The sequence below is a fragment of the Tyto alba genome, unplaced genomic scaffold (assembly GCF_018691265.1).
Source record: "Tyto alba isolate M040663 unplaced genomic scaffold, T.alba_DEE_v4.0 Super-Scaffold_42, whole genome shotgun sequence".
Classification (NCBI taxonomy): Eukaryota; Metazoa; Chordata; class Aves; order Strigiformes; family Tytonidae; genus Tyto; species Tyto alba.
In genome coordinates, this window is record NW_024881318.1 from 20018916 (window position 1) to 20042163 (window position 23248).

General features: G+C 35.1%; 1 protein-coding gene across 2 annotated transcripts in view; it reads right to left on the reverse strand.

Moving 5' to 3' along the window:
• Window positions 1-362: 362 nt before the first annotated feature.
• Window positions 363-23248, reverse strand: part of FGF10 (fibroblast growth factor 10) — a 65024-nt gene continuing 42138 nt past the window's right edge. For both annotated transcript variants that reach the window (XM_032993320.2, XM_032993309.2), the window contains 2 exons: window positions 7314-7417; window positions 363-3419 (listed from right to left, as the gene is read on the reverse strand). In XM_032993320.2, coding sequence (XP_032849211.1) covers window positions 3222-3419; window positions 7314-7417 — 302 coding nt within the window. In that variant the 3' untranslated portion in view covers window positions 363-3221. The remainder of the gene's footprint in view (window positions 3420-7313; window positions 7418-23248) is intronic.

A 23248-nucleotide genomic window follows, 5' to 3' on the forward strand; every position in this document is an offset into this window, starting at 1 on the left:
TTAAAAATGTGAATTCATGTTCTTCTTCCTAAAACTCTTCATTCTTTCATCAGATGTGCTTGCTTTATATTCATTGCTTTTTCCACTGTATAAACTAGGTGGATTTGAATACTTACAGGAAGAATTTAAAGCATTTGGTTGTTATTAGTGTGGAGATAGCTGACTCACACATGAAAAAATTAAAGAAACTTACAAATGTTCAAGTGATTTTTGTTTTGTTTTGGGGCTATACAGGACCAAACCACATCCTGTAGTACAAGGGACCTTCTCCCTTTTCATTTTCATTGTGCAGCATCATTTCAGGTTAATAAAATAAACAAAGACAATACTCATTCTCTATTCCCCACATTTTATTATTTTTATTTAAATATAACATATTATACATTGTTGCTCAGTGATTATTGTTTCCCTTTTCTTTTTAAAATCCCCTCCCCTGTTTTCCTTTTGCTCAGGAGTCTTATGCTGAGGGTGACAGAAAACAGAGCTTATAGTTGAGGAACTGTGATACTCTGTCCACAGTTTTCTCCCACTGCAGTGGGTATTACAGTATACCAAACACACAGGAATAATTGATTCCTTCAAGGTTTTTTAAATTTTGGTTAATCTTCTGAAACCACAATTCATGTCACAAATGGCTCTTGACTCACTTTGGAAAAGTGATACTTCCTGGTTTTTTTTCCCTCTGAGCAGCATGGTGTTTTAAGTGCTATGAGAATATTTATACATAATCCCCTTCTCTGATCAAGTCATCTAGGTAATTCTGTCAAAACAGAATTTCATTTGTACCTTAAATGTTCTTTAAGTAGTCATCCAATATTGTATTCGTCCAAGCTTACACTGAATGTTCACTGTGAGTTGTCCATTATGTTGTGTCAGTTTTAATTATCAGTTACAAATTTAAGCAACAGAAACCTGCTTTCACCATGGTAGTTAGATTTTCTGAGACCTACAATTACATTTAAAATCTGAAATTCTTATTTCCCTTTCTAGAAAATTCTCACTTGTGAAGAAGAAACCTGGAGATAAAGTTACATGAAATATAATGTCCGCTATCAGCTAAAATGTTGTCTCTAAGTGAATTTCTGTTTTAAAACAGTTCACTTTATTTAAGGACAAGAAATAAAATCTGACCGTTTTGTGTTTCATGGGAAAGCTATTATTTTTTGCTTTTTTTAAAAAACAGCTAATATTTAAATAACAGATTAAGATTGATGTGCTGGTTAAACATTGACTTAAATAAGTTATAGAAGATTCCAACACCACCAGCCTTTATAGAGGTTAAACATTCTCAAAAAGACACATTAAGGAAGGCCTCCTTTGTACCAAAATACAGTCTCCAAACAATAAAAATAAAACCAACTTTTTCACAACAAGAAATATTGAAGATAAAACTGCAGCATCAATATAATCTCATAGTTATCACTTAGAGTATTTAGAGCAAAATAATATTATACTACTTTTGTTTCTTACTAAAGACACTGCAAAGGCTTATTTATTTATTTAGTGGAATACAATGTGAAAACAGTGGTACAAATTGTTTGATTTACTGCTTTCTATTTATCTGCTCTAACAAAATGAATCTTGATATGGTTACACTGATGAGCTATCCAGAGCTCTCTAAAATTACAGAATAAAGCAAAACATAAAACAAACCTTATGTACCTTTAATTGAACAGACTTCATATTATGCTTAACTTTATTATACTGTATTTGCTGAAGTTAAGCCATGGGACTAGTAACACTTCATAAAAATGTGCTGGATATTATGTATTTTGAGCCTTCAGTTACTATGCTGGATATGGAAGGCATGCTAAAGCTGGATACCAGCACAGCTTCTTGGTTGTCTCTTATATATAATATACATGTGAGTAATAATCTCTGATAAATGCATGAGCATGATTTTGGATCTCCTTTCTCTCAGTCCTTACTTAGGTATTGCTCCCACTATATGCCTGTGATTCTACAAGTTGATAACAAGAACAAACATGCTGAATGAGAGTATTAATTGAATAAGGAGTACAGGACTGTGTTGCCTTCTTACTTACCTTTCAGAGGTCAAATTTTACACTTGGGAATTACATGCTGTTTAATTTTAACATTTGCAATCTCAGTGACTTTAACAAGGCTATCCACATCTAGGTTCCAGCCCAATGCTTGTTGCAGAATATTACACTGATTGCAATGCATTAGATCTTAGTTCCAAATTGAAATAAAAATCCAATGGATATACACACAGATGCACTGACAACCGAGTATGGATGTGGCTCCTTCTCTCAGTTTCAAAATAGCAGAAAGACCCCTTCAACAAAGTATTTCTTGAAGTTTGTTCTTGAGTGCTGATAAGTAAAAAAAATTGTCCAACATAAAGACACCCAATATCATAAATCCAAGCACTGCTTGTTTGGTCTTTTGCTTAAGTGCAAGACAGTTTAGGAAAAAAAATGGATTATACACATTAAATTCTGCCTTTATAGCCTTGTCTAATACCTATTCTCAGAATACTTTTGAGGTTTTGACATTTTAACCTATCAACCTCTGTGTAAATTAGTGAGAAAAAGGGAAAATAACAAAGAAGGAAATGAGGAAAACATTTCAAATCAAAAAGATATTTAACATCCTATTAAATAAATAACTTAGAGAGAAATAAAAAGAAATGAATTTAGAACATACAAGCAAACCATACTATTCGTTTTGTTAGAACAATTTTACACTACTTTGTTTATATTCCTTAATTCTACCCATTCTTCCACAAGGCTTCTCCAGAAATGTCATTATTTGTGCATATGACCCAAGTGCTTCCAGTAAATGCTTGTGTGTCTAACTGTTCATTGTATCATTAGGCTTGAACGAGCAATTAAGGTCTTTGATATGAGTTAGTATTCCATAAATAACTTTCCCCATGAAGATCATTCAACAGATTGTCTCATATCCCCTATGTTGTGTTGCAGAGATAAAAAAAAAAAAAAAAAAAGTTCACACTGGCAATAACTTCCATCCCATTTGATCCAGCTTATATCTTGATTATAAGATATGACACCAAACTAAATAAAAGTATTTCTTGTGCCAGCAATAAGTACAAAACCTTCAAAGGCTTCCTCTGCTCTCTTTTCAAACAAGCAGATGTGTGCACTATTATTTGCATTTACTCTTTAAGAGGATTACCGAATATTCTTGACGTAAGAGCCTTTGGTTCAACTGCATCAATAAAATAGTTCCTTTGTCTATGACATTACTACCATTGGAAGAAAGTGAGCTGAAGTGTTTTTTCTTCTTGTTTTCTGTCCTCTCTTTGTGGCTCCCCTTCCATTCAGGGCCACAAACATTTGCCTTCCATTGTGCTTCCAATTTAAGGATGCATATGTGTTATATCCATTTTCTTCTATCCTTTCCTTCAATTTGCAATCACTGTTAAACTCCTTCTGTTAAAAGAAGAAAACAAATACACAAATTTAGAATAAACATAATCTTTCAGAGTTGCAGCATACTGAAGTTAAATAGTTTCTAGAAATGTTTTGGAAGACTTCAGTGTTCTGTATATGATATCCGTCTAGGATTTTATAGTGTATTTAATAAAAAGCTTCACTCTCTTCCACAGTATTTAAAGCGACATCAGTTAGACTGCAAAAAGTGAAACCAACCAAAGACATAATCAAGTATTCAGTGCATAATTATAGCCATGAAAAGATAATTCACTCACAGCTGAAATTAAACTTCTCTGTGTTGGAATATGGCAACAGTATTAAATCACATTCTCAGTCATAAAATTGAAGTATGAGGTAGCAATCTTGGAATCATTCATCATATTTCAGTTTTAACAAATATAACCCTTAAATATCTTGAACTAGATTATTGATACCATGTGTTAAACAAATATGTATGCTATAGGCCTACTTATTTAAAGGAAGATCCTTTACACAACACTGGCCATGGAAAAGGGCTCTTTTGGGTGGGTGCAAGTCACTATTATGCTGCTGTTACAATAGATGTGGGACCTGTTTACTTTGTTGACCTGAAGAGGGGCTTAGCCTAAAAAAGAATCATGTATGATCCTGTATCTGACTAAATAAACTTGAAAGCAATTTTGTGTTTGGTACCAGGGATTAAGGTTTTCTGTTTCTAAAAGAGAACCAGTTTTCAGTTTGTCAGAAAGAATAAAAAACAGAAGCATGTGGGAGCATGTAGCTGGAGACTGTTTTTTTCTGTAATGTTAAATACACTTTTACACAGATCTTCTTCTCTATAATGAAGCCAAGAATGTTTTGTTTTCACAAACAAGTAATTCCTACATATAAAACCCCCCAGTTTTATCAAGTTACTTACATTCCATTTAGAAGGCTTTTGAAAGTGGGACATTTACAACTTATATAATTTACAACAAAAAATCAGCATGTTGTTGTTTCTGTGTTTCAGAAAAGGAGATGTTATTTCATAGCTCAGGCAGAAGTATGTCAGAATCTCAGACTATGGTGTACTAACTACATGTGGTATTTTCAATGTGTCTATGAACAAGACAAGAAATATGTCTGAATAATGAAATTATTTTCATGGTACAGATACAAATTTCAGGGATGTTTTATCTTTTATAATTATTAAAATCCTTAGCTGTTCTGGTAATAAGGATATAGAAAGTATCCACATTAATAAAAAAGGACATAAGAATATAAAAATAATATGTTTCCATTCCTATTAATTTAAATTAGAATTTTTAAACTAGTTAATGTTCAGTACTTTGATACAGTAAGAAATTTTGGGTCTATAATTAATGTTTTACTTAGTTGCTGCTGAGACTGCAGGACACATGCTTATGTTTTCTTAACAGAATTTCACATATTTAAACTCAGTTCGGCTATCAAAATACTCTTTGATTTTGGGATTAGAAGTTACTTGAAAAAAGGCTGGTGGGGAAGAGACTATCAAGAGACGACTGTACAAAATGACCCTTGATATTCCCTGTATTCACAAAGCTACATATAGATCTTTTAATATTTATTTACCGTAATATGCCACTTCTCGCATCAAGGTGTTAAGAAGGCAGGTGGCCATCAATCACAGTTCTAAACCGCTGTAACTTCTCCTATCTACCATCAGCTTATTTTGTTAAAGAAAGCAAATGGTGAGTCTTCTTTTTCTTCCTCATTCTAACCAAAGTCAGTCAAATGGAAAAGTATTTGATAAACATAGAAACAGTCTTACTTAACTTGTTTTCCCAGATGCAGAATTGTACTCAAATCCAAACTTTTATCTCTATTCTTAGATAATAGAAAAAGAACAGATGATGTTGTGATGTGGTTATGAAGTCTTACTGGGAGGGGTCTGAGTGTTAGCCCAGGACTGCTTTGCTCATTTCAAACAAATTTCAACATAACCCTGTACCAATGTCTATTGTGCACATGTTTAAGAGTGTTTTTAAAATTTTTATTGGTTCTGTTTTTCATATCCATCTGCAAGCTGCCACACTGTAGTAATATGAGTCTAACTGCAAGTCTTGGGAGGATGGGAAAAATAATAACAGAAGCATTCTTGAAATCTCTGAAGTATTATGAAATAGGTTTTGATAAGTCATTATGCTGTGATTTTATGATGTGAATATTGAGAAATTATCTCAGCTGGAATTAAAAAAAATGCTTTCCACATTTGTATCCTCCTGTCAACACCATTTCTAATACACTATGAATTACTGAATCTTATGGCAGCAGTTTCCACCTATGGTACTTGAAAGCCGTTTTAACTTCTTTTGTGTGTATATAGGGTTGGGATAGACTCTCACCACACCAGCTGCAGCTAACAGCTTGGGTAGGAAAACTTATCTGAGGCTTTGGGGCAGATTGTCTCAAATGTCTAAATTAAACACTGTAAACTGAGATGTGTGAGCTGAAGATGGTGATTTATGCTAACACCTTCACATACACACAGAAGCATACTCCTGACCAATGAGTGTATCTCACTGAGAAGTGGTAACTTTGTCAGCAACTCAGTATACCTTAACCTCTCAGTGGTGCAGGACTGAGCACTGATCATCCTGTATTTCTGATCAGTGTAATTCTAGAAATTAAAATCTACATTTACAGGAGTTTCAGAAACATTTCCCTGTTCTGGTGTTTCCTTAATGTGATTCTTCAACACGGTCCAGGAGTTTAGAATGTCAGAAGTAATCTTTTGAACCAGGAATGACTAGCCACAGTGCAGATGGGGGAATATAATTTATACAATTTGTATGAAATAAATCCACCCCATAGAAATGCTTCCTTAAAAAAAGAGGGCCAAATGACTTCAAACCCCTTGAGTCTCAGTTGGAACTGGCATTACTTCAATATTTTCAGCAAAGTTAGGAGACTTAGCTATGTTGCCTGAGGATAAACCCAGTCCCAGTACCTATCTGTGACCTGCTCTGTTTTAAGCCTATAGATGTTCTCAATACTGAGCAATCTGAAGATTGGCTAATAACCTTTGCAGATTACTTAAATAAATTTACATTTATGTGGGCTCACACTCACTGGAACTGGCAAAATGTTGCAAAATTACAAATGAAACCAGATGTAATACCAGAACAATCTGGTGTTTGTGTAATCATATGGATGTGTGAGGGTAAACTTGAGTTTAGTAGACAGATTTATAGATCATATTGCTTCCTATTAAAATATTTGGATAGTTACCGGGTTTTGTTGGGTTGGGTTTTTTTTGGTTGATTTTTTTTTTCCCCTGAAAGTATCAGTAACTCCAGCCTTGTACAAACAGACCACATACGGACAATTTTCAAATGATACCCAAATTCTGCTCAGTTAAAGCTTATCAATCTGCTGATATACAAGTCTAAGTCTCTGTGTACTGCCAGTAATCTTGTGTATTAATTAATACAGTCATGTTAAAGCTGGCTATTCTAGAAATCTTATTTGAGGTCACAGTTTGATAATTCAATGTGTCTGTTCCATCAGCCGAAGTTTCCAAGATTTCAGGTACACTTTATCCCCCCTCAAATTACAGCTAAATATGACTGTATTGCAGAAAAAATGAGAAAAACAGCCTTAAAGGATACATATTGTAGGACCCTCTCCATTGGCCAGTATTTAGTAAGAAACCTGGCTGAAGCAGTATGATAAACCTCCCAGCAGTTTCTTTGGTATGATATGAGTTTTACAAACAACAGGAAGTTTGTGGAGAGTGGAGCTGCTGGTTTACCAAAGGATGAAATTTTGGTGAACAGCTCATTTCAGCTTTAATTAGTAATAATACACAGAGAAGTGAGGTTTTCAATAGGATAAGAGAGGAAACTATGATGACTACTGCAATCCATTTGGAAAGTAAAAAATACTTACAGAACCATAGACTTTTCCTTTCTTGTTCATGGCTAAATAATAGTTGCTCTTAATGGACTTGACTGCCACAACTCCAATTTCTACAGATGTTATCTCCAGTATGCCTAAAAAAATAAAAATTGAGCTATTTAATCATGTCATTAGAGGATTTTCTCACTATAGAAAAGACAATAAACCTGAAAAATGTTAACCTTCTAATATTCAGAATAAACTGACCAACAAATTAGCAAAATTATTCTCTAAACTATTGCAACAGTATACACAAACATTGTTTCAATTAACATGTTTCCTTTGCTAACTCTACATTTTAAACCCCATAAGTACTGAAACAGCTCCATTCTTCTCAGCATAGATTTTACTAAAATGTATCAGAAGAGACATCTGAACCACAGCATTAAATTAAATCTATAGCATATGTCAATAGAATGTTAGATTTACCCCAATCTTCAAAACCAGCGGTAAACTATTTATTCCTTGTATGATATTCAGATAAACTAAATCTCTTGGCTGCACTAAGCTGATAAATTAACTTTTTGGCAAGTGTGTTGACAGTTTGGGATATAGTAAAGACTAAGCGTAATGGCCACATTATCTTTGTCTTTCAGATATCAGAGAAATTTTGCTCTGTAATAAATATGATTTTTTTTTTCTTCTTTAAAACAAACTCTGTCTGGGATACTGGGTGGCTCAAGGGACCAGTAATGGGAGACAGAGCTTTTCATGTATATGTTTTCTGCCCAAGAGGGTACTGATATGGGAGTAATAGAAATTATTACAATTTACACAGTGACTTTAGAGATCCCTTTTCAGTTATTACTAGCGTAACTAAATGGGTATGTTGTTTTGGCATTGAGTCTAAATATAGGATAAATATGGCTCCAACCATATAACTTCTAAACGGTTTATCCAGATAGTATGCCAGTCTCCAACATTTCTCCTGATATTAAAGTAGTAGTAGTCCAGAGCAATAGCCCATCTCACTCAGTGATCAATAAGGGTCTACCAATGGGGAAATTACAAGAGAGGCAAAAGTGCTGAGAAATTGTAAAGAACATCCTAGACCAAGTCCACATGTAATGTGACAAATAGATCAGCTCAAAAACAATTGATGAGTTGCTACCTGCTTAGAAAAAAAGAATCTGCAATTATTTCCTCCTAATTATGTTTTATGCTTTTTGTCTGAGCATGGTAGTACTGGAAATTCCATATGTTTTTTCATTTACTTAAAGATTCCTTGTGGTAACCACATATCAGTTGATTCCAACAGTATAGCTTGCTATTCAGTGCCTTTTCTGGAAATGCTGATTTTCTGTCCCTGAAAACTGAATGTAGTCTGTTCAGACTGTGGAAACATGTAGACTTCAGTGTGCAGAGGAGGTGAGGAGAAAGTCTTTCCACTGTAAATTTTTTTGAAAAAGTCTGCTTTATATATGATCCAAAAGCCATTCTCTATGGCCTTTGGACTGGTCTATGCAACTCAGGACTGAGCATGTTACTTGTTCTGTGACCATAAGTAGACATTTTGATGTTAGCTGGGATGTGGCTGTGAATCAAGCATGAAAAAGTAATAGCTGATTTTTATTGGAAATCAAACCAATTACATAGTTTATGCATGTGAAGAAGAGAAAGAATATTGAACTCAGCAATTTAACATGAAAGACCTTTTATTGTCAAGAAAGGAGAGGCAGCCTTTCCTAGATGATTTTTAAAATATATATAAAATTCTACACTTATATAAGCTATATAAATTTTGATATAAAGATATATGAATTCCAGTGATGAGGGGCTTTTTGTTTACTTAGTAAGAAGCATGAGGTTGGACACAGCTATGAGGTCTATAGTTCTTGGACACGACAAAGCCTTCAGTGAGAACTGCAAGATGAGCAACAGTAGGTCTAGGATCTAATAAAGCCCTTCAGAAAATGGACCATATTAAACTAGAAATTATATTTAAGAAAAAGTTTCTTGTCCAAACCTGTAAAGAGATAAAAGAGGAGGATTATTTTGTTTAAATATTGCTATCAAAATGCAAATGTATGTGTTGATGGACACAAACGATCATGTATTATTTAAAAAAAAAAACCCAAAGTGCTGATAAAGCCTTATGCTGTAGGATTTTCATGGTAAGATTTTTAATTGCAGTGTGAAAAATCATCAGCCCTAAGGATGGTGTTGCATATATAAACTAAGAAAACAACTTCACCTATGCTGTGAAAGATCTGAATATCCATTGAGTGTTTTACATGTGTGTGAGAAGAACTCTTCACTAATCATCTCTCAGGCTTGAAACCCAGACTTGAGCAGAGTGAATGCACAGTTACATACAGCATTCCAAGCCTGCTACCTGTGATGGGGTAAAAACAACAGTTATCAAAATCAGCTCACTCTATCATCAGTACTGTCCAACTCAGCAGCAGCAAAGGCCCCTCTGGTATCTAGAGCTGTTTAACTACTGCCAAACAGAAAAGATATGGTCAATTATTTAAATTAAAACTCTAAACACAACTTCCATTAGTTACTAATATGTAATGTTAGCTTGAGAATTAGCACAAGGTGCTCAGAAGGAAATAAGAGGAGCTATAATTTAGGGGAACTCTGTAATCTAGGAAGACCCAGAAAATATGAGGGAAGAGTCAGTTAAGACCCATGACCCAAGGCTAAATTTTCTACTGCTGCAAGGGAACCATATATCATTTTCCATATGTAAGATGAAGAGAATTATACTCTAATATCAAGAAAAGTTGTGAGAGCTCATTAGTTAGGTCTTGATAGCCAGATCATATATACCAGTGTCAAGCCATTGATACAGGCAGATCAGTGAGTCCATACCAGCCAAGGCACATTATGCTTGTATTGCTCTTAAAATGTTGCTCATTTTCACAGCAAATAAAAGCCAAAGTTGCTTTCTTGATTTTCTGTGGAAGCATTAATACAGAGCAGCGGTCTTTAATATTTCTCTCCCTTGGGACATGTTCTGAAGTATTTGTGCTCAAAATCAAATAGACTTATGTGGAATACCTTAAGTTATGTGGATGACAAACTATTAGAGGGTAAGAATGTTGTGTGAACACTGCTACAACGCTCACTTCTTCTTACATGGGTGACATGTTTTTCTGTATTTTCCATGCCAGAAAGTGATGAGAAGAATTTAGTTAAATCTTTCTACAGAAATTAATTGCTGTAACCCAAACCATGGCATCAGTAAAACAACTAGACTGGATTAACTTCTAAGAACAGTTAAAATAAATTAAAAAGAAAAAAAGATACTGGCATAAAATGTGCCATTATTAATTTCCATGTTGAAATGGATTAAACTGGGTTATATTTCATCATGTTATCATTGTAACAATAACATCATATTAGACCATTTGAATTGATGTTTTACACTTACAACTGAAGAATAGAAGTGCTTAAATAAGAAACTTGCACTGAATTAACCCATTTTATGTGTCTTGCACTTCAGTGATGGATACATTTACATTATATTCAAACTAACTAGCTTGATTATACCTAGTTACACTATTTAACTGGAGCAAAATGTAGCTGAATTCTTCAGAACTGTTATCAGTTTGATCTCATCACCTGTGTTCCTGGATTTATTCCCACTGTGTTTTCTGTATTTGGAAGTTGAAAAATATAAAATTTTCAGTGACATTTTTGCATATTCTAATTTCTGCAGTATTTTGAGGGGAGAAGGGGAAATTTTAATGGCTGTTTTTCATTTAAATTAATTGAATACTCTTGATCTATTAACTCTTGGGTAACTGGGACCTAATTTGGTACTTAGCTACCCTGCTACTCTCTGTACACTCCAAAGACTTCATTGGAGCTACACGTTAGTTACAAACACAGAACTTGCTTTTGCCTAGATTTCAAATTATTCAGTATTAATTACAGATTTTCTCAGAGGGAGATTATTTCATAAATTTGATAGAAATCTACTGAAGGCAATAGGAATCTTTCCATAGATGTCACTGCTGTAGACACAAATTTCAAAGGTCAGTATGAGAGCACTCACATGGACTCACCTCTCATGGATCAACAAGCAGAAGTCATAAGGACTTTTCAGAACTTTGAAATAGACTGGATTTAAATCAAATGTCTTTGATACAAAGGTGAAAATATGTATGTGCTTATTCTTGAGTCATTATTAAATTCAACAAGAATGTATAAAAAAAAAGAAATTGAGACAAGCAGTCTGAAGCTTAAAACTATAGTGTTTTCACCATCTATTGAAAAGGACTTCTTTGAGAGCACAAAAAATTTTCTTCAAGGCTTATGTAGTAGAGTCACAGACTATGATTGGACATCTATACCACTTCAATAAACAACACAATTTCTATGGGTTCTCAAGCTTAACTCTGTAAAATTGAATATTCTTCAATTCTGCAGGCTTGGAGGTAAGAGCTTATGTGTAGTCATCGATAAAATGGCCAAAAGGATGCCAGACCACTCTGGGTACTCCACAGGCTTTAGTTAGGAAAGCTATCATTTCCAGATGATTGTACTCAGACACCTTCAAAAAATGAGATTCTATGACCTCCTGGATAACCTGTTCCACAAGATACATTAGAAAATTTTGTTTCCAATTTAAATGGCCTTGTAATCTGAGCCCATTGATTGTTGTTTGAACTGTAAACTAGTATGAAAAAGACACTTTTTTTTTTTTTTATTTTGCAGGAACCTTTTACATATCCAGGATTTATTATCACACCTACCTGTGTACCTACTAACTTTTGCTCTCTAAACTTAATTTTTCAATGCTCTCCTTAAAGCTTTCAGGTTTTCTAGGCCTTTGAACACTCCTGTTACTTGTGCCCACCGCATGGCCATAGTGCACTTACAGAAACAACAGTGTTGCTGGTGTTGATACATGAAGGAACATTTCATATTTCCTGCAAAGAATATATTCATACTCATAGATTTATGCATACTTTTTTTTTTACAGTAATATGATAATATTGATACATGTTTGATTTTGATCCACCACCTTCAGATACATGGAAGAAATATAAACAACCATTCCTCATTCTAAAGTTGTGAATCTGATTGCTCCTAATTAAATATCATACTTCACACATGCCCTAGTTAGGAGGCCTCTTGTTTATTTTATAATTTCTCCAATCTATCAATGTTGTTTTGAGTTCTTATTCAGTCCTCAAAAATACTTGCAACTATTCCAAGTCTCATATTGCCTGAAACTTTTATAACAATATTTTCAAGTCCTTCATTCAAGTTATTAATGAATTTTTGATTAAGAGATACCTTGAAGAGGATCTTGTGGAACTTGATGCCTCTGTTCATATGAGAGTGAGAAATTGCTAATTCCTGAGTATGGCTTTCCATACTGTAAGACTTTCACTGAGATTTTGTTTGCTGATCTTGGTTAAGAGAATATTGTTAGACATATTAGTTTCAAAAATCTTTCCCAAATTTATGTTATCTTCTGCTTCCTTCCTATACATGAAGATTTTTATCTCATCACAGTTGAAAATTAGTTTTTTGGTATTACTTCTCTTTAATTAATTCTTTGATCAATGCTTTTTTGTTAATAATTTCTTAGATGCTTATAAACATATATTTAAAAGTTATTTTGCCCAATTTTTTCTCAGGCTATGCTGACTTGTCTCTAGGTCTTTGTTTTTTCCCTTTTTAAAGACAGATGTTATATTTACTCTTTCCTCACTTATCTGGGGAGTTAGTTTTCTCCTCAAGTTTTCAGAATGAATCCGTAGTGTTTGATCAACTTGCTCAGTAGAGTGAGTAAATTTTATCAAGTAAAAAACAGATAAATCATCCAACTAATTTTCATTTTGTTCTTTTTGTATTCCAACAAATGTTAGCTTTTCTTTGGAGCTCCTGTTCCTTTTCTGTGAAGACTGAAGCAAAAAAGACATTTCAACATACTTCTTTGTATGTTCCTTGTATCTGATTTCATACCATTGCTTGCACTCAGACATTTCCATGCCTTAAAAATTTTGCTCCAAGAAAATGTCTAAAGTAAGTAATTTCCATGAAATAGTATGACTTCTAGATACGCTTGATAATAGGCACTACAAGAATTAATATTCTTGGGGGAAAAATTCTCATTAGTAGTTACTCATTTCCAGTTCCATGCCTTTTAGTAACTTGGAAAGGAAAATAAAATAATTAAAAGAAAATAAAATGCTGTGGTCTCCATTATGTTTTTAAAACAGATAGCACACGATTATTTTACAGCCATAACCCTGTAAACTTCAACAATTACAACTAATCCCCTTTGACCACATCCACTGTAAAAGCATAACTTTCAATACCCGAATGATTTCCAACACATTATAATTAGACACATTTCAAATATCAACTTGAGATGTGCCCTTTAGCTATGCATGTGCTCTCTTTACAGGTCCCAAAGTCTAGAAATATATTCCCAATAGAAACCAAATATATTTAACTTAAATAAACTGTATTTTTATAGTTTATAAAAGTGGTCATTATATAAATGACAAGGCAACAGAAAACTGACTGGTTGTCTTGCTTTGCACAGAGGGACTGTAAAAAATACAAGTGGAAAATTGAACTTACATATATCTGTATGTTAATTTCAAATGCCCTAAGTTTTTATAAAAATGTTGGTAATATGAAGCAAAAAATTTACAAAATATCATAGAACTTGAGTGAAATTGTCAAGCAATTTGTTAGGAAACACAACTTGACAGAGTACCAGATGTATTACCAAGACAGTACTGCAATGGATCCAGACATACCCTTCAATGAGAACCACTTGACTGTGTGACCAAATTCAACTTCTCTGCAGTGTGGGGCAGTGACCATTCTTCTGTGGCTGCGTCATTTGTGTAATAAGTTCTTAAAATGCACTTTAAACATCTGCAACCCTAGTTACAGTCCTCTTAATGTAGAGGAATGGGACTACCTTGCATGTTCCTCCCCCTTTCAGACATTATCCCATATATGTGGCAATCCACAGGCAGTTCCTCCCTCCCTTGTCTTTTCTTCTGTCTGCAGAAATACCGCAGATGAAGTGTAAGTTCAGCTGGATGGAATGTGATGATGACTGAGAAGTTCCAAACCTTTCCAGTTTCCCAAGTGGTGACAAGAAGATTCTGGGCCTGTGAAGGCAGATGCTGCTCTTGGTGGGTAACTGGAGAAGATGGAACTTGCTAACATTCCTCTAAACTGACTTTTCAGAACTTTGATTTGTGCATCCTCCAGGGAGCTTCTCTGAAGGGGTACCTTTGACTGGCATTGGCTTAGGTTAAACAAGGTTGGTGATAAGGCATAACATTAAAGATTTGATAGTTCAATAATCTACTCTTAGTAGGTAGCTTGAAAAATGGTGGTTTGAGGAAATGAGAAGACTGGTTGGATGTGGTCGTGAAAGAGTGAAGTGCTAAGGAATATGAGGCCACTGACTCTGTTTCAACTCTGTTTCACTATTGCAACTGTGCAAAGCAAGTTGAAAACACTCCCAAATGAGAAGTTATACTGTTATTCTTATCTTTTATTTGTTTTGCATAAGAATTATTGCCAACAGAAAGAATAAGATAGTGGAGTAGAAAATAAAAGAAACCTAGGAAAATGAAGAGGGGATAAACAAGAATTGCCTTTGGAAGTATTTTCAATGAGACAAAGTAGTTTCACTAAAATATAATCTTACAGACTTTGCAGTTGTCTTTGGAAAACAGTTTAAGATACAAATCTCACAATTCGCAATGTTCACAATGTCACAGTTGTGGACACAAATCTCAAATAATAACCAAACTGAACCATAACCTGAGCTTTGACTTAAACCAAAAACTTTATTTGAAGTTAAAATCAGTTTGGTGCTTTTTATCATTATTTGATATTTTCTGAGTCCTTTACCCTTTCTACTCTAAATCAGAAGTGAAAGTACTGAAAGGCCAAAACCCAATCTGTTAATGTGTCATATTTAGATCAACTATAGCCAAAATATGAATGTCCCATGAGCTTTCCAGTCCAATTCCCACATCCAATGCATTTGGATAAGACTGGGATATGTATCCAAACTTCTGGAAGGCTATGGAAACAGGACTTCTGAGCCTTCCTACATTAACACAATATCAGCGTAAGGTGTGAAATCTCCATGATGCATAGAGATCATGTAAAAGACTATTAGAGCTCTTTCTCAGTCTTACTAGGGATTAAAGGAAACTAAACAACTTCTCCTTTCCTTATCTGCTGCTTTTACAGCTTTAATTTCAGAGCAGAGAAAGGACTACTCAAGAAACAGTCCCCTGTAGACCAAGTAAATGGAAGGGTAGGAGCAGTAGAGTGACTGGGAAGAGAGAATGTCATTAGTGATGCAATAGTGAGATCTGTTGATTAATAAAGGAGGAATATAAATTTATCTACAGGAATCAAATTAGCTAGGATACATCCTGACATGTAACAGAAACTATTAATTCAGGACAACAGTTAGCCTACATTTTTCACTTTTGTCTGTGAAGAGAGGCAACTCCAAAGAACAGTTCTAAACACCATCACTCCCTCTGTTAAATATCCAAAGTTAGATGGGTTAAACTTAAGCAAAAGAAACGCAGGAAGTGACATTGAGAACACATCTATTCTGTCAGTTAAGATGAATTCAGATCTGCCCTCAAGGACACCTTGTCCATCATTTCTATAACTAACATGCAAGCATATCATCAGATTTATTCAAAGTGCTAGTAATATCCTTCACGAGGGAAGATAAACACATTTGCTTCCTTCACATGGATTTAATTTATGCTGTGGAGATGGGATGGCTACAGATAGAACCAACTGTACCTAGCTCTGTTAATTGGAGCTTAAATTTCTTGAGCTCCATGCATTGAGCCAAGATGGGAAGAGATATCCAGCTACCTGAATGTTAATGGAAAATATAAGGGTCTGAGCATCTCACCATGCTTGACTCCAACATTAAAAGATTTGATGACTTGTAGATTAGAGATAGATAGTGTCAGAATTCATTATCTATCTGATCTGTTTCTGGGATGGAGGAGTTATAACTGACCAAGGAATGGTAGTAATTCATATGCCAAGGGAAAAAAAGGAAAACAAAACACCCCTACCCACAACGAGTATATATGGTTAGATGCAGGGTTGTAGATATCTGATTTGCTAGAACTCTTGACAAACATGGCTTAAGGATTTTCAGATCTCCCTTCCCCAGATACTTTTTCTTGCCTCTGTGCTGAAGTTCACCAGCCCTTCAAATATAACTGTTTGTGGAGCAACACTATAAACAAAATCATTGGAATGATCTGGCTTGGAAATAACTCTCAAAGAAAACAAATCAACCTAAAGCCCTAAGGACTAAGCAATCCAAGTTTTTGCAGTGATTCCTAGTAGTATATGTTTTCTAGACCTCCTATTTATCTCTTTCTGGTTTCTTTCCAATTGGCTAATTTTTTTGAAGAGAGGTGCCCAAGACTGGACTGATGTTCTAACTAAGGCCTGATGGGTACTGAATTGAGCAGAAAGATTACTTCATGTGTTTATAAGGAAACTTGGATCCCAATACAAATCTTAATCGAAATTTGGCAGTCCATACATGTTTCCATTTAGTAGACAGGACAAAGAATTCAGGATTTCTGCCAAATCTTAAATTTTTCAGTCTCCACAGAAATACAGAGGGTAAGGGAAAGCTTATAAGAAACTAGCACAGCTCAGTAACATTTCTCAGGAGTGTGTGGAGCTGCCTATTTCAACCTGGGTGGAATCCCAAGTTATCTTTCACATTCTTGATCATTATGTTCAGGTCCTGCATTTTAACACTTGTATAAGTTTCAACATGAATAATTACAAATTGGAAGAATCTGGATGGAGTTAAGGCTGTTCCATTTATTGCCCATCCTAACAAAAAAAGAAGGGATAATACATAGGCAGTGGCACTGCAGAAGAAACAGTCAAAATGTATCATGACTGCCAGGAGAAGTAGCTGTCCGTCCCCTGCAGTCTCAGGAAAAGCAGGCCTTCATGGCTCAAGCAGCCAGCTGCTGCTCAGTCAGGAGCTTCTAGCAGATGCAGTACACATTCACAAATGAGGCACAAATTATAATTAAATGGAGCTAATTGCTGCTTAGGCACTGACAGGTATGAGCAGATGGAAGTGAGCCTGGGTGCTAAAGTGGTCAGAGCATGTACAAACAGATGAAAAGAAGTATCCCCATGAGACATTGTATGGAAGTTGTGAGACTTCTGCAAGTTAGTGTGCTGCAGATGGCCTCTGCCACTTATCTGTCAACAGTCTTTATCCAAATGACAGGTTTGTTGCTGTCTACTGAGACTGTCTGACACATACTGTAGCTGTTGTTCTAGTTAAGGCTGCTCAGCTGCACATCAAAATTGAGATAACAGTTTCTTTCAACAGTTATGTCTAATTTGGGGTCTCATTTGGCCTTAAGATAGATCTCAGCTTGAATTCCCGTTCTGCAAGACAACAGGACTGGAAAAATACAGTCTCTCATTTGATAGTCTCAAATACTTATCTTCTTGTGGAAGGTAGGACACAGAAGGAAACTCATTGCATAACTGTACCAAAAACTTGGCAATGTGTATTGCACTGCCTGTGGCAAGTAAGATCCTCTCCTAAATCTGTATGGGAATGATGACATAGTGATGGAGTAAAATAGGAAAATCACGCAGTCCTACAGGCTCCTCTTTAAAAGACCATGATTAAGTACAGTTTCTAGTAGTATCATGCTACTGATATGTTTATCTGAAAAAAAAAATAGTATGTTTTGGTGTTTTCCTTGCAAATCAGAAAGTTGCCAAACACATCAATCCACCACATCAATTAGTTGTTGGTTCTAATGATTTCTGGCTGTCTTTGCCTCACACAGGAAAAAGGAATCCCTGGTATTTTAAAATATGGGATACACATGTTTATAATGCAAGACTACCCCTGGACAGCTACAATGATCACTCTTTTTCACATAATTATCTTTGGTGGCTGTTACTCATCAGCACTTTCAGCAGTTTTATTCCACAATGCCACAAATATTTCTAATATTATTGGGTTACAATAATCACTTTTTTAAAAGGAAACTTTATAATGACTGTGGGAACAGAATAAACATCTGAGAAGTGTAGATTAGGGCAAGTGTATGGTATGGGTGATTAGTATTAAGAAAATGACTGCCAACAGTATTTCAATATATCTTAAAATTCTTAACTGTGGTTTGGCATTTGTAGCTTTTCTTTCTCCACAAATTCTTTTCTTAACTGACCTGAATGTGATTAAATAAAAGATAGGTCTCTGACCCTCATATTCATATTTACATAGTTTGTGTCAATGTTGTATATGATTTAAGATGCACAGTTATAGATTGTGAGTAACTCATAAGCCCGGGGGTACTTTGCAGACTAACTACTGTCTAAACTTTTTCAGACAAGATATTTATTGAAAGACACAATTATTATAACAATTATTATTGAACAGTCTTGGAATAAATAAAGAGAAGTTTATTGTAAGTTATTACTATATGAGAAGATGCTAAAGCCCACAGTTCAGTTTAGCAGCTGAAAAGATCTTAGTGACCTCTGATCACCAGTTCATTGCTTTGTCCATTCATTTTTTATTTTCTCTGACATAAATAACTCTGTATACTTAATTCATGATAAATTACAACCAATCAAAAAGACACCATTCAATAACTATATTATTCTTGTTATAATGTTATGTGATCAGCTTCTTGTTTTTTAATGTTAGATTTGTACTTTGTCTTATATATTCTATGCACTTCTTTCATCATCAAAGGTATGCTGAAACACTAAAGCAAGTAACAAGGTCGGTACTTTTGTAAACTATTGCCTGCCATAGTGCAAGCACCTGATATATGTCTTTCACAGTGTTTTCATCTTTCATACTTGACTGTCTCCTAACCTGGCTGGACCTGGTATCTTCAGTTTTCCAATACAAACAGTTTTTTTTAAACTTTGATGAGCAGCGATAAGTGCTGTCTTCTTAAACATTCATTCAACACCTCATCAGAAAGCAAGATGACAAAATCGTCAATCTTGCACAGAAACTTAAAAGGCTGATCTGCAGAGCACAATCACTTCACACTCTTCTGCTTTCATTATCATCCGGTCTCCTTCTATATTGTTTCCCATCTTCCCATCTTCCTTGCTGACATCCTAAGATAGCAGCTAACAAGCATGTTTTGCACACGGGATTATGTGATCTAATTGCACATATTTGCATCTCATGTCTTGTCCTTTTATGCAAACTCTGAGTTCCTAGACTGGGTTGCTGAAATCTTTCTGATTTTCCCCTTCCTTGAAGTATGTAAATCTCTTGCACAAATACTCAAAAAACTATGCTTGGGACAGTTAACAGACAATATAATTCAGAAGGTTTGGTGCATTCTGACCAGTTTTTCTATTCGACCTTCTGTATTTAATTTGGGGTTTCTGCTTACTGGAGTCTGACAGCACAAAATCCATCTTAACCAACCAACACCAATCAACGCCTCAACGGACAGAGAATGCGATTTCTGCTGTGATCCCAACAGAATCCTTGTTAGAGGATGTGCACAGGGCACGTAAAGAACCTCCCATCTTCTCAACATACTTTTATGTCAGGCTCAGAGAAATCTTTGCTTACACTACTGCCTAACATTGAAAAAAGCACCTGGTCCGAAGGCCATTTGGTGAAAACTGGCTGACAATCATATTCACACCGTCTAGGGTGGTCTGGTACATCTCTGACAGTGCTTGGTTCAATTTAACTCAGACTATTACTTCTAGAGACTTTACCCATAATCCTCAGGCATGTCTGTGGTTTTTCTGTTCTGACTGACTGACATATTGTGAAGACTGCATGGCAGCCCAGCAGTTTGTTGTTTGTATAATTTGATGCCAAGGTCATGTAGACATCCTCTTGCAGAGCTGAAAGTGTATAAAACCAAAGGAACCAAGTCTGTCTTGGACTTGTTCATATTCCCTCTTAATAATGTTCCCTTCAGTGAACTATTTTCAGAATTTTATGGAGATCCCAGGAGGAAATAGTTCATGCTAAAAAACCTAAGTGTGAACTAACTTGTGCAATACAAAAGGTCAGGAGTGCTGGATCTAAAAGACCTAGGGAGCTAAGTTATTTGACAGTGTAGACCTAGCCTTAGACAGCTGTGGAGATGAGCAGCAGAAGAACAGAACTGCCATATTTCTGTCTTGGGTTCTGCATGTAGAGACAGACACGTGTGAGCAATGTCAGAGCTATGGGGTGTGTGCTGCTTGTACAGTCTAGGCACAGAAGATGCATATAAAACTATGAAAAATGTCTTATCGCCTGTACAAGAACCAACCCCATAATTACATTCCAGAAAGCATCAACTTTTCTGTACACATGTTGTTTAGGTAATGTGTAGATAACAATAAATAAGTAATTGGTTAAAAATAGATAACAAAAGCAATAAGTTTTCTCAGGAAAGTAATCAGTAAAGTCCTGGTGTTGTCTGTGCTCAACATATTCATTAATGATCCACAGAAATGCCATGACAAACCCTGCTGATTATACTAAACAATTCAGGGTAGTAAATCTGAAGGAACCAGAAGTAACTGCAGAAGAATCTTGGGATCCAAGCTGACAACAAAAGAAAATACCAGATAAAATTCAATGTAGGTGAATGTTGTAAAAAATGGAGTACATATAGAAAATAATGTTAGGTTTATAAACACAGAATGTGTTATAGAAAGGCTTGTGGCCCAGATATCACTTCTTAGTCTTATAATAGATAGCTAATCAAAAATCAGAAATGTAGAGGACAGGAGTAGGGAATGTTTAGGAAATAGAAAATATATCAAAAAAGTTTAAATCCATCTGTGCTTCAATTTGAATATGCATGTTATCTGAGTCTCTCATCTCATAAAAGATGGAGCAGAACTGGAAAATCTACAGCAAAGAGCAATGATCAGAAATACAGATCAACTATTTGAGGACTATCTAAAACCTAGGGCTTTGCAGGGTGGAATAGAAGTGCCTTGAGGAAGGGTAATCTGTAAAATTGTAGGCAACTTTGAGAAAGTGAAAAATGAGCAACTGTGTACTGAATCTTAAATTTAACTATTGGCTAGAAGATTAAATCAAAGCAAGGTATTTTTGCACACTTGTTAGATTACAGCAGTCATTGGTGGGATGTCAGTTTATATGAACAGAAAAGCAATCAGAACAATTAATTCCAAAAATATGTTCCTAGGATAAGTAGATAGATATCATCACTAGTCTCTGAATTGCATACTGATAGGCACTAGGAAAGTATAATAGGCAGTTACCACTATAAGCTGCTGCTTCTCTTCAGGCTTCTGCTACTGCTACTGTCAGAGACAGGAAACTAGACTGACCTTTAGTCTGAAGCAGTGGAGTTACCCTTTAATTCTTACATATACATCCCCCTATATAGAGAAATGGAACAAAGCGGAGAAACAGCCAACAAAGACTCAAAAAGAACAAATTTTGTTAAATCTAATTTCATTTTATGGCAACATAAGAAGTGATATGAAAAGAGCTGTATAGTTAGGTTTTTGATACTATCACATTACATTATCATAAATACACTAGTTTTATGTAAAACTGTATTTTAAGTATGATGAAAAGCAGGCTAGAAAACTATACTTATAGAATCATTCCCAATGATTCACTGCCAAAATGGAATGAAGTATTGAGGAAATGCAAATACAAGATGAAGAAGAATGAGATATCCATTTAGCAGAAAAGTGCCTGGGTAGCTAGTGGTCACGGTTTGGGCTTGAGTGATCTACATGAAAAGGAAACATCTTCCTAACATGTCTAAAAATTAAATGCAAAAGAAAATTTTTCCACATCATCCAGCACTTAGAAGGTTTCATCTAGGCTCTATGTTCATTTCAAGGTATGTCTAAGGAGGGCAGCCAGCATTGCCATAGGTCTAGAAAATATGATTTGCAATGGAAAACTGAGTAATGAATCCTATTTATCTTAAGAGGAAAATTGGGAAGAGAAAGCATGTCAGTAACTTTCAAATACTTAAAAAATATCTGGAAATAAGAAGGCAATATTCCATGCAAGAAGCAACAGGAATAATAGACTCAACAGCGCAGAAGAGTAAGAGGAGATATTAAGACTAATAAGATTTTAATAAGGGTAGTAAAAAATCTCTGCATTAATTAAAGATGCTCTAGAGTGTGTACAGTCTTCAAGAGCAGGTGATAAAAGTGTCCAGCAGAGCTGATGATAGGTGTCATCCAAATGTACATTGTGGGAGGAGGGGATGCACCACATGATCTCTTGAGATTTCTTCCAACTGAATAAAGTTGTGTTTCCACAGGCAGGAATTCAATCAAATTTCTCTGAAAATGTTGAACTTACTATGCTACAGAGCATTATTCTGTACAGTATTTGCGTAAGAATACAAACACTTCCAGAAATATACAGACTTACAGAGTGCATGTTGTGAAGCTGATGTCCTGAAATATTCAGGAGTTTTGGTTACGTAGAAACCAGTCAGAACTACCATATGATATTTCTGATCAATGCATTGGCATTCCAGAAGAAATGCAAATAATCTTTAAAAGGCCCAGGCAGCAGAAGAGGTCTGTTCAGATATGTGGTAGCTCTAGGCAAATCTAGATTTTGCTCACAAAAACTTCAAGACCACAAATTGTTTCACAGTGCATCACCTTTACAGATTATGTATAAACTTTGCAGATCTTGCCTCTAAATTGTGAATTTTACATCCCTCAACCTCATGTTCTTCATTTCTAGGTTTGTGCTTATTGATCCTAATTGATATCTTATCAAATGCAACACTAATTCCTTTTTGCTATATTACAAACACTGTAGTCAGTGGTGTGTAGAAATGAGACACCTATTTATTTCTGTAGTGAAAAGCATAGTTATGACAACAGTACTAGGTCTGTTATACTGAAATTTGAAGGGACTTCTATTTAAAAAA